Source organism: Pituophis catenifer, unplaced genomic scaffold, assembly GCF_029215685.1.
Source record: "Pituophis catenifer annectens isolate HBS135680 unplaced genomic scaffold, rPitCat1.0.hap2 SCAF_1, whole genome shotgun sequence".
Taxonomy (NCBI): domain Eukaryota; kingdom Metazoa; phylum Chordata; class Lepidosauria; order Squamata; family Colubridae; genus Pituophis; species Pituophis catenifer.
Window position 1 is genome coordinate 238607076 of NW_027256881.1, and position 22702 is coordinate 238629777.

Sequence of the window (22702 nt, forward strand, 5' to 3'; positions counted from 1 at the left end):
GCTGGTTGCCAACCTTTGCCGGACTTTGGTTTATTCTTTCTACTTAATAAATTTGATAAGGACCATTGGTGTGTGTCAATATCCTCGGGAATCTGGAGCTGGGGCAGAACATCCTTGGTGATTGAAACAGCAAGTAATGCTGTGGGTCCCTGTTCCTCCTGAAGCTAAAGAGGTGGAGATCAGAAAAATATGCCTTTTCTATTACTGCCTCAGGGCTGTGGAATAATGTACCTCTTGAAGTAAATAAACAGAGGGGGTAGACATTTAAGAAGAAACTTTAAATGAATATCTTCTGCAAAGCTGCTTCAGTTTCTTACCCACTGAAAGTTGCTATTCAAATTTATTCACCGGGATTATTTATTAATTGTATTCTATAATTTCTGTTATGTGTTTATGCAGTGGTGAAATCTGAACCAGTTTGCTACTGATTCACTGGCTGCGCATGCGCAGACCATGCCAAACACGTGCTGCGTGCGCATATGCAATGCACACCAAATGTGCGCTGTGCGCATGCACATACAGAGTACGTGCCAAAAGGAGGCTTGGGAAGGTAAGTAGAATAGCAAGGAAGGGATCAGCTGTGCGGCGCAATTTAGCTTCGCTAGAAAGCAGGATTTCTTGCTTTCTAGGAAAGCTAAACCATGCAGCAGAGCTGATCATCGGAAATACCGGTTCAGAGGAACCGGTAGCTTTTTTAAACTACCGGTAGTTTTTATCACTACCAGTTCACCCAAACTGGAACGAACTGGTAGCATTTCACCTCTGTGTTCATGGCTTTAAATCAGTAATTATTGCAAGCCACCCATCCATACAATTAGGGAGACATAGAAATGATGTTGAATAGTCAAATAAATAAAAGCAGTATTACGCCATATAGTGTCAAACCTGAGTGCTAAGGCCATTTTGTGGTATTATGGTATCTCGATTACAGTCCACTTTAGTTTTATTAAGTTTTTCTTTAAATCTTAAGATTCTATGATGTCACAGAGTTGTGTATGAGCTCACTCTGTTTCCAGGAGATCTAAACAGTCTAAATAAATATCTCTCCAAGCCAAACTGATTTTTCCTTCTGGTACTCAGCAGCTTTTGAGTTCTCCACAATGATCAGTGGCCAGTCTTCTACGATAACTATTTCCCCGGGGAAATCTTGTATCACAAAATCTTTTTCTGTATCCACAGAGAAGATGGGACGTCTCCCCTTAGGTGCCGTTTCTCCCTATGTAAAAACAAGCTCTGGTGGAAGTATGGACCCCATGAAATTCTATTGCACCAGCTATGGGGCAGCTTATGGTAAGACTTTAACCAATATAGAAAATAATTTATTCTCCTCAATTAATCTAAAAACTAGAATTTGAACCTTGCTTTTTTACTTTGGATTGCAAGAATGTCCAATATATAATTTATCTGTCCAGATGAAAAGTTAGACCTTAGTAACTGTGGCACATGAGCAGAGAGGAAAGGACAAATTTGAGATACTTTAGGATTTGTTCCAAAAAAATGTCAACAATATGTTTGGGAATTATATCCAGAAATACACAGAATTAACAGCTAAATCCTAAATATATTTGATCAGGAATGATTCCCATGGGGTCCAGCTTGTTATATTTGCTTTCTATGCATCATTATTCTTGCTTTACTGTCCAACCTGTGTCCCTTTCTTAGATATATTGCCTCTTATATATCTTTCTGTTATAGGCTACTCTCCTTTTTCTACATCCATACTCTGCAATGCTTGAAATTTGGAAGAAACGGAAAAAATACCCACACTAAGTAATATAATCAAAACTACAGTATATCTATATGAATGTAATAAAACTTATGTAAATTTGCAACATTATATTATATGCAGCAACCATTCCATGTTATATCATATAAATTTATATTTCATATAATAATGTGTAAAATTTTGTATTTAAAAATGCTTATTACTATTATCTATTTTCTTGTCTTTTTCTTATTGAAAAGTTTTATAAGAAATACAAACAATTTTCTCCCCCCACCCTTTCCCCCTCCCCACATAATAGAAAGTGTACATTTTCTTATACATAATAAATGCATGTTTCCCTTAAAGAAAGCATTAAAATAGGACATTTTAATTACATTCGGAGTTGCTCTTCTTCTCTTTCTTCCCTCATTCCACAACAAACCTTCTTCTTCTCCTCCTTTCTTTCCCTTCCCTCCCTCCTCTTCTCTCCTACTTTCTCCTTCCTCCTCTCCTACCTCATCCTACTTCCTTTTCCTTTCCCCCACTTCTCTCTTCTTTTCCCCTTCTCACCTTCGCTCCTACTCCTGTCCCCTTCCTTTCCTCCTCTCCTTCTTCCATTCCTCTCCCTCCCTCTCCTCTTCCTACCCTCTCCTCCTCTCTCCTTTCTAACTTCTTTGCTGTGAAATATTCTCCTCCTTTAGTATCTGAGCAACTCCTGTATACTAATCGTAGATACTTTCTTCTGTTAAAACATTTCTCTATTCGCCACTTTTTTTTCCCATCCCAACCCTTATCCCACCCTCCCCACCCCCCTGACTTCCCAGAGCAAAAACAGGGTATAGCGTCTAAAAACATATGCTAAAATAAACTAACTAATTATAAATTTCAAAACTCCCACACGTTCTTTAACTCCCCTTGCTCCAATTCATCAACCTCCCTTTTATAAATCCTCAAGACCAATTCCGTTAAATTCATTCATCCTAATTATAAAAAACTTTTTCTTGATGTATAATCCAATACTTTAGCAATATTACAAACAGTAAAAGTCATAAGTAAATTTCATTTCCATACCCTCGAACATCATTCTTTTTGAACATTACTCCCTAATAAAATTCTGAATTTAACATTAATCCTCTTTCCTTCAAAAAATTGGGTATCTTGAAATCTTACACATTTTATCTCATATACCTGTTAAAATAATATAATCTTATGTTAAACATTTTGAAAATCTCTTAATACCTTTAAAACACTTATTTACCAAATATAAATTTCAAAATCTACAAGATATCTTTCAAGTTTTCAATTAACCATTTTAATACCTCTAACTTTTTAGAAAGCAACCCTTTTACTATCCAAAACTAGTTATCATTTTGTAATAGAATTCTGAATTTAACATTAATCCTCTTTGCTTCAAAAAGTTGGGCATCTTGAAAGCTTACACAATTTATCTCATATATCTTTTAAAATAATATAATCTTATGTTAAACATTTTAAAAATCTCTTAATACCATTAAAACACATATTTGCCAAATGCAGATTTCAAAATCTACAGGAAGATATCTTTCAAATTTTCAATTCCTAAAATAGCCTTTAATACCAATGTAATTAAACTTTTCAATTTATTACTAGAATCTTCCTTCCCCAAAGAGAGAAAAAACAAAGCAAATACTTAATCTTCTATTATTCTCTTCTTTCTATATTTTTTCCAGTCCTTTTTTTTAAATAATTCTTTCAACATTCCCCCCAATTTTATTTTTGAAAATTTTAAAATGTTGATTTGAGGTTGATGTTTCTGAAATACTCGCTCTCTTCTTGAAATCACTTTTTCTAGTTTGAGATCTCCATTTCGACTCTTCTTGCTTGTATAATCCTTCAGTCCATTCCTTTGTCTATATAGCCAAAATTTGTTGCCATAAAGTTTGTCAGCTTGCAATAAAGAATCTATTTGTTGCTTTTCTATCAGTTGAATGGAAGCGTCTACCCAGTTCTTTGTTTCAGCTGTGCCAGCCTGCCTTTCAGTCCTAACAGCCTCTTGATCTTCCAAGGGCAGACTCCTCTGAAAAATTTCCTGCTGCCCATCTAACGACTCCTTATAATTTTCCAAGTTGTTTTTTGAAAAAGCTCTTTCAATTATATCCAAAAGCACAGAATTAAAGGATTCTAGAAGTTCTTGAAAAGCTTTAACAGTTACATCTTGAGAATTTGCTGATTCACCAGCCCTGCTGTCAGCCATATTTCAGCTACTTTGTATTTATCCAGCTATTAGGTCGACAATTCCAACTATTTTCCACGCAGTATAAGAGCAAAATTTTAGTTAAAGTCAATACCAAATTCTTTTCCTCAGTACCAAATTCTTTTCCTAGGCGCTTCCACTTTAAAACTTTCTCTTAAGGTGTAATCCAGTAGCTGTATCAATGTTGCAAACGTTAACAAGCGTAACAAGCACTTTCCCTTGTAGCTTTCTCCTCCCGCCCTCAGGCGCCATTTTCTGCATTTTAAAACGGAGTTAAAGTGTTACTTGCAATTTTTTTTCTTTTTTCTCCTGGTTTGCTCTGTCTGCAATCAAGGTCGGGTCTTGGAACCCAGAGAGGTGGCATGCGGCGAAGAGGGGGTTGAGGGGTTTTTTATGTAAATTTTTGGAAAAAATCTTAAGGGGTCCCAGGGGGGGGGGAGGCAAAATTGGAACTAGGGTAGTGGGTTTGGGGGATAACCCACCAAGGGGAAGGTCAGGCCTGGCCACTATATGCGGCGGGGGGGGGTGGGAGTTCCGGAGGAAATGGGGGGGGGTCGAGCTTGTCCAGATTGTGTTTTCACCATCGGTACTGTGAGGGGGAGGGGTAGATATGGCGGGAGCAGGGGGCCATATCATGTTAAGGGAGCGCGCACCCGCTGTCTTCATGCGGTAGCGTGCTCCGGCCCCCAAGGCTCCACTCGTTTTCCAGGTTGCACAGACCCTCAGGGCCCGGGCCTTCGGCTGATGTTGTGCAATGCCAGGTCCGCAGTAAATAAAGCCCCCCTCATTTGTGATCTTGTTCAGGAGGGGGGAGCGGACCTGGCAGGTATTACGGAGACCTGGTTGGGCCTGGAGGGGGGGTCCCTCTGGTAGAAATGTGCCCACCAGGCTTCCACGCATTCCATCAACCGAGGTCTCAGGGGAGGGGCGGGGGAGTAGCGGTTATTATTAGAGAAGGTTTTAGGCCGAGGGAGGCCACTGTTCCTCAGACGGCCGGTTGTGAGACCCTCCTTGTGAAGTGGGGTCATGGGGTTCAGATGGGTTTGCTGATCACGTACCTGGCTCCCTGCCACGTGGCAGCAGCCCTGCCCGAGCTACTCAACATTATCGCTGCGGTGGCGGTTGATACCCCCAGACTTATGGTCATGGGGGATTTCAACCTGCCGTCCGTGGGTGAGATGTCTGAGGTGGCTCGGGAGTTCATGGCTTCCATGACGGCTATGGATCTGACCCAGCTAATTCATGGCCCTACGCACATGGGGGGAAACACACTGGACTTGATTTTTGTCTCTGGACAGTGGCTGAGTGATCTCGAGATAGGGGACATAGCCATCGAGCCCTTGTCATGGTCGGATCACTCTCTCCTTCGCCTTGATCTTCGAACCGCTGCTCCCCGCCGCAGGGAGGCGGAACCGATAAGATGGTACCGCCCCAGGCGCCTGATGGAACCTGATAGGTTCCAGACGGAGCTTGGGCCAATGCCTGAGGTCCTGGCTCACGCCTCGACTGGAGACTTAGTGGCCGCCTGGGATAGGGCGGCCGCTGGAGCTCTGGATCGAGTCGTGCCTTTGCGGCCTCTGACCCGGCGCCGATCTCACCTGGCTCCTTGGTTTACTGAGGAGCTGAGGGAGATGAAGCGCCGGAAAAGACACCTAGAGAGTAGTTGGAGGGCCAGTCGCACTGAATCTGACCGGACACTGGTAAGATCTCATATTAAGGATTACCTAGTGGCGATAAAAGCAGCAAAATGTACTCATCTTGCTGCTCTTATTGCGTCATCAGATAACCGCCCGGCCGCCCTGTTTAGGGTGACCCGCTCCCTGCTCCATCAGGAAGCGAGGGAGGACCCCTTGGAGGGAAGAGCCGAGGACTTTGTTCAGTATCTGTATGACAAAATCACTCAGATTCGGGAAGATCTGGACTCCGACTGGGTAGATCCAGGGGGGATGACGGGGGCAGGTCCTGAGAATGTTATCTGGGATGAGTTTGACTCTGTGACCCCTGAGGACGTGGACAGGATTCTGGGTAGACTGAATGCGACCACATGTTTGTTGGACCCGTGCCCCTCCTGGTTAGTGCTGGCTTCTCGGGAGGTGACGCGAGGCTGGCTCCAGGGGATTATAAATGCTTCATTGAGTGAGGGTGTCTTTCCCGCTGCCTTGAAAGAGGCGGTGGTGAGACCTCTCCTCAAGAAGCCTTCCCTGGACCCGGCAACATTGGCTAATTATCGTCCAGTCTCCAACCTTCGCTTTGTTGCGAAGGTTGTTGAGAGTGTGGTGGCACGACAGTTTCCCCGGTACCTGGATGAAACGACGTATCTAGATCCGTTCCAGTCGGGCTTCAGGCCTGGGTACAGCACGGAAACGGCATTGGTCGCGTTGGTGGATGATCTCTGGAGGGCTCGGGATAGAGGTTGTTCCTCTATCCTGGTCCTATTAGATCTCTCAGCGGCTTTTGATACCATCGACCATGGTATCATGCTGCACCAGTTGGAAGGGTTGGGGGTGGGAGGCACCGTATTACGGTGGTTCTCCTCCTTTCTCTCCGACCGGTCGCAGTCTGTGTTGACAGGGGGGCAGAGGTCGACCCCGAGGCCCCTTATATGTGGGGTGCCACAGGGATCGGTCCTCTCGCCCCTTTTGTTCAACATTTATGTGAAGCTGCTGGGCGAGATCATCCGTGGTTTCGGGGTGGAGTACCATCAGTACGCTGACGACACCCAGCTGTACATCTCCACCCCAGACCACCCCAACGATGCCCTTGAAGTGATGTCCCGGTGCCTGGAGGCCGTACGGATCTGGATGGGGAGAAACCGGCTCAGACTCAACCCATCCAAGACCGAGTGGCTGTGGTTTCCGACGTCCCGATATAGTCAGCTGGTGCCATCGCTGACTATTGGGGGCGAAGCATTGGCCCCCACGGAGAGGGCTCGCAACTTGGGTGTCCTCCTGGATTCACGGCTGTCTTTAGAAGAGCACTTGACGGCCGTGACCGGGAGGATTTTTTATCAGGTTCGCCTGATTCGCCAGTTGCGCCCCTTTCTGGATCGGGACTCGTTACGCACGGTCACTCATGCCCTCGTCACCTCCCGTCTGGACTATTGTAACGCTCTCTACATGGGGCTCCCCTTGAGGAGCACTCGGAGGCTCCAACTGGCGCAGAGTGCGGCCGCGCGGGTGGTGATGGGAGCGACGTGGCGCTCCCATGTAACGCCCCTCCTGCGCGAGCTGCACTGGCTCCCGGTGGTCTTCCGAGTGCGCTTCAAGGTTTTGGTTATCACCTTTAGAGCGCTCCATGGCCTAGGACCTGGTTATCTACGGGACCGCCTGCTACCACCAATAGCCTCCCACCGACCAGTACGCTCCCATAGAGAGGGGCTCCTCCGGGTGCCGTCGGCCAAACAATGTCGACTGGCGGCCCCCAGGGGGAGAGCCTTCTCTGTGGGGGCACCTACTATCTGGAACGAGCTCCCCCCCGAGATACGGAGGATTCCGGATCTGCGCACCTTCCGTCGCACGCTTAAGACGTTTCTATTCCAGCAAGCCGGCCTGACTTAAACTTCTCCATTTTTAAATGGGAATTTTAAATTTGGTTTTAAATTATTGGGGTTTTAAATATGGTTCAGCCAAATTTATTTAATTTGTTTTATCTCTATTTAAATTTTGTATTTATATGTTTTATTTTTATGGCTGTTCACCGCCCTGAGTCCTTCGGGAGTAGGGCGGTATACAATTTCAATAAAAGATAAAAGAAGGTAAAGATGTTAAAAGTCCCCTCATTTTTTTTCCCAGCAGATTTTGGTTGCAGCTTCTAGCTTCGCTTTAGCGGAGTCGTCCCTGGTCCGGAGCAGTTTGACAGGCTTCAATAGGGAGCCCACACCCTTCGCGCCCCAGGATTTCTCCTAGGGCACTTGGGGGGGCTCTACCTCCGCCTGTTGGCTCTTCTCTCTCCCCTTTGCCTCCAGACAGCTGTTTTTCGGCTGTTCTGGGGCTTTTATGGAACTGGGGATCGGGCGCTCATAAAAGAGCGTCTTCAAAGCTTGCGGAGCCAAGCGGAAGTCTATTTTCTTGTCTTTTTCCTGGTGCTTTTGCTTTAATTAAATGATAATGTTGGGATTTCCTTTCTTTTCCTGTCCTGTCCTGTCCTGTCCTGTCCTGTCCTGTCCTGTCCTGTCCTGTCCTGTCCTGCCCTTTCCTTTCCTTTCCTTTCCTTTCCTTTCCTTTCCTTTCCTTTCCTTTCCTTTCCTTTCCTTTCCTTTCCTTTCCTTTCCTTTCCTTTCCCCTCCTCCCCTCCCCTTCCACCCTTCCTCCTTTTTTTTCTTCAGAAAGCAAAGTAGTAATCTGCAATATCTTTATTTCACAAACGTCTGGATCCCAAATATAGTCCCTCCCCCATGCAATCTGTAGACCTGCCCCCAAAACAATAATAGTAAACTGGAATCCTAGTTGGCAGAGGGAAATTCACCAAATAAAATGGTCACTCTCAACTAGACTGCCATTTTGTGAGGAAGCAATCAAGCACCCCTGTTTTAACCATTTGAGAAGATATCAAAACATGTTTTCAGCATTTAGAAGTCTTGTTGAGTTGCTGTTTCATATTATAGTTTATTACAGTGCCTTGATGGAAAGGTGATTTGGGCTGGCAGTGTAATAAGAAAAAAATATTGACAAACTTTTTTCCCCCCAGGTCAGGAAGGCTTTCATCCTCGGAATGGCTTCCATTTTGGAGCAGGATATAAAAGCAACTACCGGCCTGTTGTCCAATACAACCCAAACCTAGATAAAATAGATAATCCAGCTGTGGGGTCAGTATCTCCTTTTTCAGGCAATTAAGTACAATGTGTCAGACTGAGATAGAAGAGTAACTGGGATGTTTCAGCCACCCTCTCTATAACATGAGTTTAATCTATCTATCTATCTATCTATCTATCTATCTATCTATCTATCTATCTATCTATCTATCATCTATCTATCTATCTATCTATCTCTACCTATCTATCTATCTATCTGTCTGTCTGTCTGTCTGTCTGTCTGTCTGTCTGTCTGTCTGTCTATCTATCTATCTATCTATCTATCTATCTATCTATCTATCTATCTATCGTTTCCTGAAAATAAGACCCTGTCTTATATTTTTTTGAACCCTGAAATAAGCGCTTGGCCTTATTGCCATGTGCTCAAAAGCCCGATTGGGCTTATTATCAGGGGATGTCTTATTTTGGGGAAAACAGGGTATCTATCTCACCTATCTAATCACTAAGACTTTTGTTATCATGACTTTTAACTGGGTGAAATGGTGCACTATAGGGCAACAATTTTTGAACCAAAGTACCTCAAATGGGCTAACTTACAGGATGTGCTCAAAATCCATGAAAATGAAATTTGGGGAAGTTATGGCTGCTTTGGTGGTATTGACCGCTCCTGCATTTGTGTGAACTTCATTTTCAATGTTTTGTGACAGTTTCCCAGACAGTCTCTTAATCCCTTGCTTGCTCCCCACCCACCCAGCAGCAGCCACTTACCTGCCTGCTGGGAACGGAAGGAAAATTTTCAATGCTCCTTGCCAGCTTCTCACAAAGAAATTCAATGGGGAAGCTGGCAGGAAGTTGGAAGTCACTTCTGCTCCCACTGCTTTTTTTTGTCTTCCCTCATTCTATTCCTCTGTGTAGGCAAGGAAATATATCTGAAACAATGACACAGATTGTCTAGCACTCCATAATTCTTACTCTTCAGCAGCATGGTTCTTTTTTTCTGAAGAGTCTCTAATGTTGGCAGAAAGTGCAACTACAAAGTCTGCATCCAGAGAACATCCACAAGCTCAGTGTGCACATCCTCCATTACTTCCCTTTTGCAGACAAATTGATATTGTAGGGTTATGCACATCTTCTAGGGGGTGCTGTCGACTAACATTTTGTACAACATAATCCACACCACTACAAATTATACTATGACAGTGCTTTACAGGATTCAGTTTTTCTGGTTAGTATTTGTTTTGGATTCTCAACTGGATTTTTTCAAGAAGTTAAGAGATGTGACACACCCACCTTGTTCAGCATCAACAGCATCAATGTTTGAATCAGTGTCCAAAGTGGACAGCTCTGGTGCTGCTTAGGTAGACTTCATCACCTGCTTCCGAAACTGATGGCTTCTCTAGCTTGTCTCTAAGAGTGCTCAGACCGATCTGCTTTTGCAGATCTTCTTCAGAAATTCTCCAAAATAATTTTCTGCTCACTTCTGGAGAATCATAATAATTAATAACCATTGTTCCTATAGAATGTGCCATTTGTTAAAAGGGTGCAAACAGCTATGTTCCACTTACAGCTATGTAAGTGGAACCCAGTAGTGGGTTCCACTTACCTTCACTGGGCGGGTGGGCGGAGCCTCCCGCTGCCACCACTACCGGTTCGCCCGAACTGAAGCGAACTGGTAGAAACCACTGGTATTTACCCTGCTTTAGGACAAGCGTATTAAATTACCAAGACTAGTAAGAGATGGGTGCTCTCAAAAACAGAAGCAATCTGAGTACGGATACCTGATATGGGGGTATCTGATAACTCTCATTCAGAGCAGCGTGCTGCCTAGGACTTTTACTAAGTTGGCAAAAGAGATCACTCCAAGTTCTAAAAAAGTGAATGTAGTGATGTGTGGTGAACATGAGAAAAACTCTTAAACTGTTCATGTATAGAAAGTGGACTAATATGGACTATTTGCATCTGGACTTCAATGTTGAGGTTATAAAATCAACTCTTTGTCTCAAGAGGACATCATTAAAGTGGATAATATGAAACCAGAGTGCTTTAGATGATGAAAGTCTGGATTTGGTAGATTGTCTCTGAGTCAATGGGATTCAGAATCCAGAACTGTACAATCAACAGTATTTCTAAACTAAAGTACTATAAGGCCAGGGTATACTGATTTGTGCTGGAATGCTCAGGCAAAATCATGATAAAGTCAACCACTGCATTTGTCACTAGTCTACAAACTGTGTGAGTACAATCATGGTGGGGGTGTTTCCCTAAAAGATTTGTTGCAGAAGACTTTTGTAAAAGATTTTAGTATATTCTTCAAATCCATATCCTTCAAATCCAGGTCTGAGTCATCCAGTCCAGGATCTTCACCTGCAGCTTTCTTGACTGAGTGATGAGAAGGATGGTTGTAGAGTGTCTCTATTGGAGACCTGTAGAGACAGTTGAACAGTTGCTAATTGACAACCAAGAATTTTGGAGGTTTCTCTTAGAATTAGAATTCCCTTAGAATTAATGTTGAACAATTGGGTAACTAATATACATTTTTCACATATCCTCTACCAATGGTCAGTTGTCTTTTGGAGATCCTTGATTATTAGTACCCTCAAATTGCTGTTGAATTTAGGAAACACATTGATAGATTTTCCTCCATGACAATGGTCCTTCAGGTCTTCCAATAAAACATTAATCAATCACTGTAACTAAGTCCATCCACTCTGCTGTTACAGTAATTGTGCTCTTTTTCTTTCCTTCTACCTTTTTCAGCATTAGAGGCTTCTCCAGAAAGCTAGGTCTTTGTATAATGTATCTGAAATAATTTAAGTCTGGTCTTTTGTTTTAAATGGGAACTCTGGTTTGTTTGCTTGTTTTGTTTGACAGTCCATGATATCTTTAGGAGTCTTCTCCAAATCTGGGATATGAGCAAAATTCATAAAATGCTTTTGGGCTGGAAAGCAGAAGTGTTCTTAAGCTGTATATTATCTTCCCTAAACCAGGAAACTCCTACAAGATAACTATGAATCAACAATCAATAAACATTTCCAGCCCCATCAGCTCCCGGATGGGAAGTATCCTCTTCCCTGGAGTGTACATCAGCCAGGCAGTGGGTATGTTCGAGAAAAGCCTCTAACTTTTCCCACAACCAAAACAGTAAGTATCCTAACTTTACATTCTGGCTTTCTCTTGTGGATGTATGTTTTCCTGAGAATGGTAGTAACAATGTCCACTGAGGAATGGGATATACCTAGTTTAATGAAAAGGATTAAGGATGACATGATAGGAGTGTTCCAATATTTGAGGGGCTGCCATAAAGAAGGGGGGGGGGAGTTCAATCTATTCTCCAAAGTACCTGAAGGCAGGACAAGAAGCAATGGATGGAAACTAATCAAGGAGAGAAGCAACCTGGAACTAAGGAGAAATTTCCTGACAATTAGAACAATTAATCAGTGGAATGACTTGCTTCCAGAAGTTGTGGTTGCTCCAACACTGGAGTCTTTAAAGAAGATCTTCGACAACCACTTGTTTGAAATAGTAGAGGGATTCCTGCTTAAGCAGGGGGTTGGACTAGAAGATCTCCAAGATGCCTTCCACCTCTGTTATTCTGTTATTCTGTTAGGGTTCCCTGCACTGTAAATATGGATCAATGCTGAAAGATAATGTTTGTGTATTGAGAGGAGGAATATTGAATCTTTGGATAATTGAGCTTCTCTCTATATGGTCACAAGATCTAGTGCACTCTACTGCCAAGCAAGGTGAAGACTGTGGAAGCAAAATTGCTAAATTTATAAGATCAGGTGAGAATGTGTCAGGATTCAGAATGAACAAGGATGACTAAGAGAGTTAAAATCTGATGTTGCTAACGGACCAGAACAAATGACTATGTATAGCACAATCCTATATATATATTATTCAGTTTACTTTTAATGTACTGTGTGTACAATAGATAAATGGGACAACATTTCAAAAATATCTGAGACTTGTGTAGGTTTGAATGTATGTGTGTGTCTCGGTATACATGGGGAGAAACAGTGTCCATATGTGCATCCTCAAATAACATCTGGAAAACTCATTTACCAAAACTACAATTCTACAGTCTTCCGAGTGGTTCTTCTAAATGGTTCAACAATCATGAATGGGATTCTGGGGAAATCCAATATACCTGCAGAGCACCTGATCGTTGAAAGTGGCCACAGGAGAGTTTCATAAGATTAAATCTTCCACAAACTTGCTTACTCTTTTTTTTTAAAGCCAGGATGATACTGCTTCAGATTGTTCTGATTTTTTCAGATCTGGACATAAATTGGGATGCTATGAAAACAGAGTTGTTTATACAGAAGGAGATTTATTTGTTTACTTACTTATCCACCCAAAAGCTGAGTGCACAGAATGCACTGCCAAACAAAGGTTGGCTAGCTGATTAGTAAGAGACTGCATTGTCCTGCATTCTACATTCCTCCTTCTTTTCAAAATAAATAATATTAAGGCATTAAGGAATCATTGATCCAATGAGAGCTGCTGTATGTATGTGCATGTCAATATAGATAAGATTTCAAGAGAAACTGTAATAGAAGCTATTTGAGTAAATCTACCTTAATATGACCCCTGAAAACACCCAGACATAATTTTAATAAGAACCTAGCTACCAGTGGTGAAATTCTCTGCTGGTCACCACCGGTTTGCTGCCCACTCATGCGTGGTGCGCACCAGACGCATGCTAGGTGTGTTCATGTACAGTGCACACAAAACACAAGCTGTGCACACATGCATATTGTGCACCAAACGCACACTTCGTGTGGAAAAAGGGGCCGTTTGACGGTAAGTAGAACAGTTGGGGGGGAACAGCTGTGCTGCGCGATCTACATTCGCTAGAAAGCAGGATTTCCTGCTTTCTAGCAAATATAAATTGTGTGGCACAGTTAATTGTCAAAAATACTGATTTGGAACAACTGGTAGCTTTTTTTTTACTACCGGTTCACTGAACCGGTAGATTTTATCACTACTGGTTTGCCCGAACCGGTGTGAACCAATAGGATTTTACCACTGCCAGCTACTCTTATGAATACGCAGCTGCTTATATTCTACCTAGACAGGAAAAGGCAATGGAATTGATGCCTAGTTTTGCCAAATGCAATGGCTTCATAATTATGATCTTACTTTACTACATTGTTGCACTAAGAGGAAAATGCAGTTTACCTTTTATATTGTGGGCTTTTAGAAAAACACCATAACCTTATTTTTCAAAATGTTCACTACAGCAGAGATTAAGACGTTTATTCAAAAGGTATATGCTGCAATTCATACTATTTTGTTTAAAGTATATAGGAAAAAGAAAAAGAATGAGACGGAGAGGTATAACATATGTTATTTCAGTGCTTTCTTGTCTTCTGGTACCAAGACCTGGCCATAGATATAATGCAGGTCACAATTTCAGCTAAGGAAACATAGAAAATGATTTCTTGGCATTTCTGCCTTTCTGATTGCTTTCATGACTCGTCCTATCAATGGAGGAAAGCATATGCCCCAGGCAACTGATTTTGGATACAATGAAAGGCAGCAAATAGTTATCTAAATGTATTTGTGTTTCTCTATCAGAAAGTGTGCGTTTTCTGCCTCAGGTGCCAAAGGAACTTGAGTAGCTTTTGAATAAGCTGTTTGTTTGTTTGTTTGTTTACTTACTTACTTATTTAAATTTGTGATAGCAGCTTCACACCACATTGTCTTAATACGGACTTTGGATGCCACCGTGTTTTCTGTCATGCAGCAAAATGTCTTGGAATGGTCTACCTTGATCTTCTTCTCTCTTCCTTTCCTAGAACAGGTTCAGCAGCATTTCCATTCCCTTCATCCCATTATGTTTTAGCTCATTGCTCTTCTCAGAGGCCAACTGGGTTTGCTATTACAGGTCAAAAGGGTCCATTTTGATACAGCCAACCAGGGAGCTGAAGCTGTGATAGGGCTGGAGCCCAGACATGTCCCTGTGCTCCATAATACATTTGGAAAAGGCTCAGTTGAAGCGGAAAATGCAAGACATGTGAGTCTGTGGGCTCCAATAATTTGAATGAGATGCCATTAGAAGGCAGCAAGGGATCGGGGATTTGACATGTGGTGCAGGTGGTGATACTGAGGGAGAATCACTTATAGGGTTTTCTGCCTCAAATGTCAGAACAATTTGTATAAACCTGGGTACTCAACACCTAAATATAAAAAGAGAAGATTGGTCAGGGTAGGCATTTGCTGCTCTGCTCAAACAGGAAAACACTTTGAGTAAGCCCTGGCTTTCTACCGGTAAGTGATAACCAGTATTGGACTTGGAAGCTTAACAGTAGCTATAAAAATAAAACAATTCCAACTACTTGCTTAGGGTTCCTTACAAGTTGAGAATTAGGCTAAGAGGTTGTATCAAAGACACCACAGAAAATATGAGCTTTGAGTAGCGATCTATAGAAAATAACAGCTGGCATTGCAAAGGAATTAGACATGAAATCCAGACATGAAAGGCAGCTGAGGAGAAAGGGCAATATTTTCTAAAAGAGCAAGAGAACTAGTGAAGTATAGCAAGAATAACTGGTTTACTCACAGAGAGAAAAGTGGATGGGATATAGCTTAGCGAGACTGAAAATATATTGAGAAGATAAGGGTGGGTTAATTCCAGAGAACATGGTCTTCTTCTCTGTTGTATTTTTAGGGACCTCAGTTCATGTCCACGGAGTATGGCTCTAAGTACCACTTCAACATTCCAGGGCAACCAGGTATAATTTCTGTGCAAGTAATACAACATAATAGTTGCTAGATTTATGCTACTATTATGCATTAAAGCATAATTTGTTTTTTTTTGAGGGGGGGGGGGACTTGGATTATCACAACATCTGAAACTACCCTAACCCACGGTGGTTTTTATATCAGTATACCTCTCCCTTTGAAACTCATAAGCCATTCTCTGAATATTAAATTCCTAAATCAATATTTTAAAATGTAAAATTATAGTTTGGATTCGAACTTGTGAAGCTTCCATGGGATAATTTGATTTAATGGAGTTTTAGCATGCTTACATTTTGCCAAGATAATTCCATGGATAGAAATGATGAAAGCAATTGATAAAAGAGTGCTGGATCTTGGATCTCTCAAGTCAGATGGCATGCAGGTGTGATGTACTTCAGTTGAAGCCTTTGAGATGTCTATTTGATGATACAGCCATGCAGAAAAAGAAAATCCAAAGCTGTAAAGACCAAATTATGGTGGCAACATGGAATGTAAGTAGCATGAACACAAGAAAGCTTAACACAATGAAATATGAAATGAATCTTAGGCATCAGGCACTTGAAATGTACTGGAAGTAGATGCTTTCAATCAGAAGATAATACAGCAGAAATATTTCTCTTGTAACAAGAGAAGAGAGCAAAGATATTGGAAAGAATCTCAACACAGACTTTCTAACATAGCTGTTAGAAAACGCAAACAGTATTACAACAACATCTGTGAAGACATCAGAGATGGAAACAGATTTAGAAATATAAGGAAAGTCTTCCAAAAATTCTCCAAATTCAGAAGGAATTCACTTGCCATGATATTCTGCATCTACAAAGGTCATAACCAAGCAGGCAATGGTTTCCCCATGATACTGTTTGGAAACAAATGTTGGAGTTTGACGAAACAGTACAGAAAAAGTATTGAGGCTTTTGAACTTTGGGGAAGACTTTTCAGAATCCTATGGAGCACCACAAAAACACATCATTCATAGAATAAATCAATGCGGAGTTCTTACTTGAAGCACAAATTACTAAGTTCAAATTATAATATTTTGGTCCATTATGTTATCTTTGGCCCAAAGATCCAATTTCCTTGAAGAACCGATAATGCTCGTAAAAATGGAAGGAAGAAGAAGACAATCAGTAGCAAGGTCAGTGAGTGAAATATGTACAATAGCAAGTGGTATACTATTGGAAGACTTGAAGGGTGTGGGCAGATTATCCTGGAGAAGGTCTATCTATGAGGTCACTAAGAGTCAACACCAACTTGATATCACATAACTAATCACTGAGAGCCAGATAAGAATCTACCAGCCAATACTATTGTTTTCCATAACCAATACAATAATTTCACAACCATTAGAAAGGAACCATTGAGATTACTAAATATACATTTCAATAATTATTTTCTTTCAGTTTTGTTTGGAGAGGGTTGTCTTTTGTTGTTTTTATTTCTTGTCCTATAGCATTTTAATTAGCATTTAATTAGCATTAATTAGATTTAAGCCATACATTTTTTAAAAAAAATAATGGAGTTGCTTACATAATTTAAAATTGGGGATCAGAGAAATTGAGCTGTGCAACACTTTTTAAACATCTCAAGAACTGTGAGGTACTTGGAAAATTCTTGGTTTCCTGGGACAATTTCTCACAGGATGAAAGTTACATACAAATGCTCAAGTCCCTGTCCTGTCTAAAAAATAACTTCACATTACAGGTAGCAGCAATGCAAAATCCATGCATCTATTTTGAGGAACATTGCTGTGTACTCCAGATTTCTGCTATGGAATTTTGCACTTTTTAAAAAAGCATCCTGTTTTATGTAGCTTGCATGTAATATCTGTTATATGGTGTAGCATCTCCCTCTTCCCTTCCTTGATTTCACTGTTGGGTAAGACGAAAGGAGCTTGAGGAAATAGCAAATTATAATGGCTAAGCCTTCCATTATAATATGTTTATATAGAAAATGAAGCAATTTTAATCACAATTGGCTAGGCATCACCTCCAGGATCAGAGAAAAAGTAAAGCTCGGAATAGCAGTTGAAAAGAAAAAGCATCCAGAAAAGGATAGTACTATATAAGCAATTTAAGCCCTTTTAAACTTAATATTCAAAGCTAGGGCTCTCACAAGGTTTTGCATGACTCACTGGTGTTAATTTGTGAGAACTGAACAGATCAATCCAGCTTCCCAAGATGTTTTTGAAGTCATCTACTGCATATGCTCCTTTCCCCCCTTCAATGGCCATCTTTATTTTTCTCTCCTCACAGATTTCCTCCAAAAGAAAACAATTGGAGCCAAAGAAGAGTCAGGATTTACTGAAGGCTGCCTTGCTAACCCCATTGTGGAGAAACTAGCATCACAGGTCCTCCCAGTAGCTTTGGTTTCTTCTGCTGTTCTTCCCAAGGGGCAAATGAAGCATCATGTTAAAGATGCTGCAAAGGAGACTTGGCAAAATGGTGCCCTTCTTCTCCAGTTTTTCTTGAGTTTCAACAATTGCTCTCCCTTTATACACGGGCTCCCTTTCTGTCACTGGTGCCTGCAGGGAGGGCTCAAAAAAAAAAAATGAAGATGGTGGCCACAACCATGTGATCAAAGTCCACCCTTTTAGATCACAATGCACATAAAAATGCATTAAGGCCTGTCATGGTTGTAGCCACCATCTTAACTTTTTAACCATCTCCAGCAAGGACTCCTATTTACTATAGGAGCAGGACAATTTGTGAAACAAAAGAGAAAGGAGGAATCTCACATTCTAACAAAAGAGGTTTTATCAATCCCAACAGATGAATAATGGTGAAAACAAAAAGAGTACAAAAAGGATATTAAAATAACTTGGATAAAACATATATGATATAACAATATTTTTTAAATGGATAATTTGGGTACATTTCAAGTAGTTCAGCAAATATCAAAAAGAGAATACATTCAAGTTAAAGAAAAAAGCTTTTAAATTAGTCTAAAATATCTGTTTATGGAACTCAGATATCAATTTCAAGAATATTGCCTTCACGAGCATAAGAATAATTAGTTACAAAGCAAATCACCATTTTAGAAACATGTAGCAACTGTTTTATCTCTATTGGGAATGAAAGTAAATGAAAAAGAAGATAATTCTCCATTAAAGAAAAAGTAAGGCACAGAATTATTTTACCTTATGAAATTAATCAGAGTGTTTTGCAAAACCAACTGAGGTTGAGAGCAGTTCTTTGATTTGTAGTACAAAAGGGATTGTGAGCTCCAAGGGAAACCTTCTTAAAGAGAGACATGTTTAAATCAAGGGTAAGTACCAAATATCTTAATTTAAACCCTGGGGCAAAGACTATTGAGTAGTAGTATACCATGACATGGTATTCTATTGCTCACAAGCATAAATCTGGAGGTTGTAACAATTATTCACATGTTCGCTTTGACCTACAAGATAATACATAAACCAGCACAATGACAAAAGAAGACAAGCAAGCAGATATTCTTAGTCTTAGAACTGTGACAAATTTGCTGTGTTCTTGATTGGCTTCCCTTAGAACTTTCTCTTTAAAAGCCAAAAGGTGTGGTGCGGGTGACTTTTTTCTGAAACACGACAAAGGCAAAAGGGCTAACGCTTTCCCCTGCACACTGCAATCTAATTTGTCTTCTCTTCAATCAGGGTTTGTGTACAATATATATATATATATATATATATATGTATATATCTCCTATCATAGCTGCCCATTTCACAAACCTGACTTCAGGCAGCAACAATAAACAATAAACAAACAAAATTGACTCTGGGCAGCAAACAACAAATAAGCAGTAAAATAAACAATATTAAAAACAATCCACAATTTTAAAAAAATATTATTAAAAGATTAGGAGAGAGCATATTTGATGTTAAGGCAATGAGGCCACCTCTCCTTAAAAGAAAGTGCATTAGAATTCTGAAAAAGTAAATAACGTCCATCTTTCTTAACCCATTATTACAATCTTTGTTCCTTATTGTTAGAAAAATTCCAGAATCCCTCTAGGATTATGTTTTTCTTTTCTGATAAATTTTTATAAATGCTCTTGCTTTGTTATACCAATCTGCCTACAGCCCTCCAATGTTGTCTGCTAGCTCCTACTCCAATAGACTTTTTATTACAAATAAATTTCAAATATTTTCATTAAGCAAAAAATAACCGCAGCTCCCAGGATTATCTTGGTTTTCCCCAAATATATATCTTTCCTATATTTCTTCTATGAAAATTGGATGGATGTAGCCTTGGATTATTTTAGAAATATTCCCACCTGCCAGTAATAGGTCCAAGGTATGCTGAGGTACCATACAGGAGCCAAAGCTAGAGGAGGGACAGGTAGCATTCTAATAATTTTATACTTTCTAGCTTGTTATATCTTTCAGGAGCTATTTTTGCTAGCACATTTTTCAAGGGTACAAATCGCAACAAATCAGGACACAAATTCCCAGACTGAAGGTTCCAGAATATTATTTTGTGTAGGGTTCTCCATACAAATAGCAAACTCATTTTCTTTATCCATATGTGGCTAAAAGAGTGCAAGCTTGGGGGAACCTCCAGATTTGAAGACGCACAAAAACCATTTATGAAAAAAAAAAAAAGGAGGAAAGGTCCCAGTTAAGATCAATGGTATCTGAGCAATGCTTATTTGGCTTGAAATCCTGGCTGGGGGAAACAACCTAATGGAATGGAGTACTATGGAAAAGGGTATATCTGGCTGGAAACTTAAATACCCTAAATGCAGTTGTTATAATTACTACTTACGCCCTGCCATCATAATAATGCTACCGTAGTAATAATAACTACTACTTCTTATGCCTTGCCACAGCTGATCCAGATACCACCAGTATTAGTTCAGATAATTAGATAGTATTAGTAGAGTCTCCTACTAACCTGGCTCCTTGGGTTTTTTCCCCCAACATAGTAAAAGCTATAATAAAATAAGTGTTATATCCAATCTGCTTTTTCTCTCTCTTGGTCTAAGTAGTAGTTTTCATTTGTTTTGCTTTGTAGGACAGCAATCCTGGAATCAGCATTATGAAGGCAGATTATCTACCATCTTCTGTTCCACATGTAAGAAGTGCACCTGCTGGCATGGATGGGGCTGGATGAACAAATATTATTTCCATTTTTATTCTTCAATATCTACCCCTGTATATGTATACTACAGCTATCCACACATCTTTATTCATTTTTTCTTCCTGAAAGGGGGATGAGTTTCTACCAGTCCTTTCCAAAGGCTCTGAGCGGGGCTCTGGATTTAGTCGGCAGAAGGATCTTCGCCTTGGTTCTTCAGTAAGTGACAGCTCTGTGTTGACAGAACAGTTTTTTCCCCCCATTTCATTTTTCTCTGCTTTGAACTTCTGCTTTTGTACACAGGAGAAATGTGTCCAAAATTCTTCACAGCTATTTCTGAATTATCCTTATGTTTATAGCTCTTCTATCTGCTATGTTTCCTTGCCTGCTTTCATTTTCCCCTTTTGTCTGTTCTTCTACATTTTTCTCTAGTTGTTTTTCCCTAACAGCATCTGCAAACAGATACCTCTCTTTTCTCCACTTCTTTATCAGTTGTGTATGGGCTTCCCAAACTCCCTTACACTTTTTTAGCCATTTGTCTGCTCACCTTCATTACCTTTCCTATCTTGATTCCTATTTTTTGTTGTTGCTTGCTTCTCCTATACTTCACCAACTCCTTTAAATTCCTTTGTTTGTTATGGTCCTCATTTTCACAGGGACCCAATGCAGAAGCATCTGGACCACTGAGCCATTCTCAGTTCCAAGGCCATCAGCGACAGCCTCAAACACAAACCAATCTTGTAGGACGAGAGTATGTGGGCAGCAAGGTATGTTGGATATATAATATGGGAGTTATTTGGGGATCTTACAACTATTTTCATAATCACATATTTCTTGTCTTCTTCTTGAGGCATCCTTAGTTTTGCTTTCATGCCTTTCTCCATACAGGAGCCAACGGGATTCAGCACCAACAACCTTAATTATGTGACACCTGCGTATGACCCAAATCTGCCCAACAGGTTTTTGACTAGCTATAATTCCAAGTGAGTTTGGTAGTAGTTTACCATCCATGTTAGGATAGTAACATTCAGGGAACCAGTTTGATCTACTGGTTAAGGCCACAGGCTAGAAACCAGGAGACTGTGAGTTCTAGTTCTGACTTAGGCATGAAAGCCAGCTGGGTGACTTTGGGCCAGTTGTTCTCCCTCTGCTTATTCAATACCTTCAATTCAATTCAATTGGTTGATCCAATAAAAGCAGACCCTGAACTTGCAGGAAAATGCTAAGAAGGGGAGGGGGGGAGATAGTAACATTCCTAAGCTATGGTTTTCTCTCAAAGCATATTTTTCCTGTCTGCATAGGTGGTTTTGATTCTTTTAGCTATATGGATCAAGTTATTCAAAAAAAGGACTTTGGAGGATGGGTAGTGGGAGCAGAGGGCAGAAAAAAAAATAGTGGCCCTGCTATTTGTAGAAAAATAAATATTCATACCCTAGTGTAAACTCTCAAATTGCAAGTCTGCAGTGCCAGAGGTAAGGAGTGCCAGAGTAAAGACATATCTTTGATTTATATTTGTTAGAACACAAGAAGCAGTTGCTGAATCTGCCAGGCATTTATCATCTTTCTCTTTATCAGATTTTATGAAACCATTTCAAAGGGAGTGGACAGGGAGGGCTGGACCCGAGGGGGTATACAGCCTCAGCAAGCAGGTGGCTTTGCTACGAACAACCACGGAACTGACTTAGGAAGTGATCCTAATGCTACAGAGACCTTGAGGACTGTTCATCCCCATGTTGGCAGGTGACATCATGGGGGCAGGACTGTTTCTTTTTCTTTTGCTCCATCAAGTCATTTCTGGTGCCCCGTTGCCATTTCATCTCCTTCCCTCAGGTGCCTTCTACCCTCTTTAATTTATTTTTTTTCCAATGCTTGCCCTCTGCCATTGTAGGACAATTACAACTGTTGACCCATTCTATCGCGATTCTCCCCATGATCGTCGTTTTGCTGCTCTTCATCAGACAACTGTCCCCAATTAAGTAAGTAACTTGGTCCATTGCATTTTAAGATACTCCAAAAGCAGGGCAAAATATGACGCAGTGGTGGGTTGCCCCTGGTTTGGAGCGGTTTGCAAGAACCGGTAGTAAAACAGGCGGGAGGCTCCACCTACTGACCCCGACGTGCACATGCGGCCCCATTGCAAACTGGTAGTAAAGGTAAGTACAACCCACCCCTGATATGACGGTATTATCAGGTTAAGATACAAAAGATTA

The 22702-nt window shown here is 40.9% G+C and overlaps 1 protein-coding gene across 1 annotated transcript; it reads left to right on the plus strand.

Moving 5' to 3' along the window:
* Positions 1-1100: 1100 nt before the first annotated feature.
* SAXO4 (stabilizer of axonemal microtubules 4) lies at positions 1101-22468 on the plus strand. The gene is made up of 12 exons (XM_070957320.1): positions 1101-1290; positions 8625-8742; positions 11676-11829; positions 14582-14710; positions 15365-15428; positions 17694-17788; positions 20430-20489; positions 20625-20711; positions 21149-21259; positions 21381-21475; positions 22068-22232; positions 22381-22468. Exons 1-12 carry the CDS (start codon positions 1101-1103, stop codon positions 22466-22468), a joined length of 1356 nt encoding a protein of 451 aa, XP_070813421.1.
* The last annotated feature ends 234 nt before the right edge of the window (positions 22469-22702 follow it).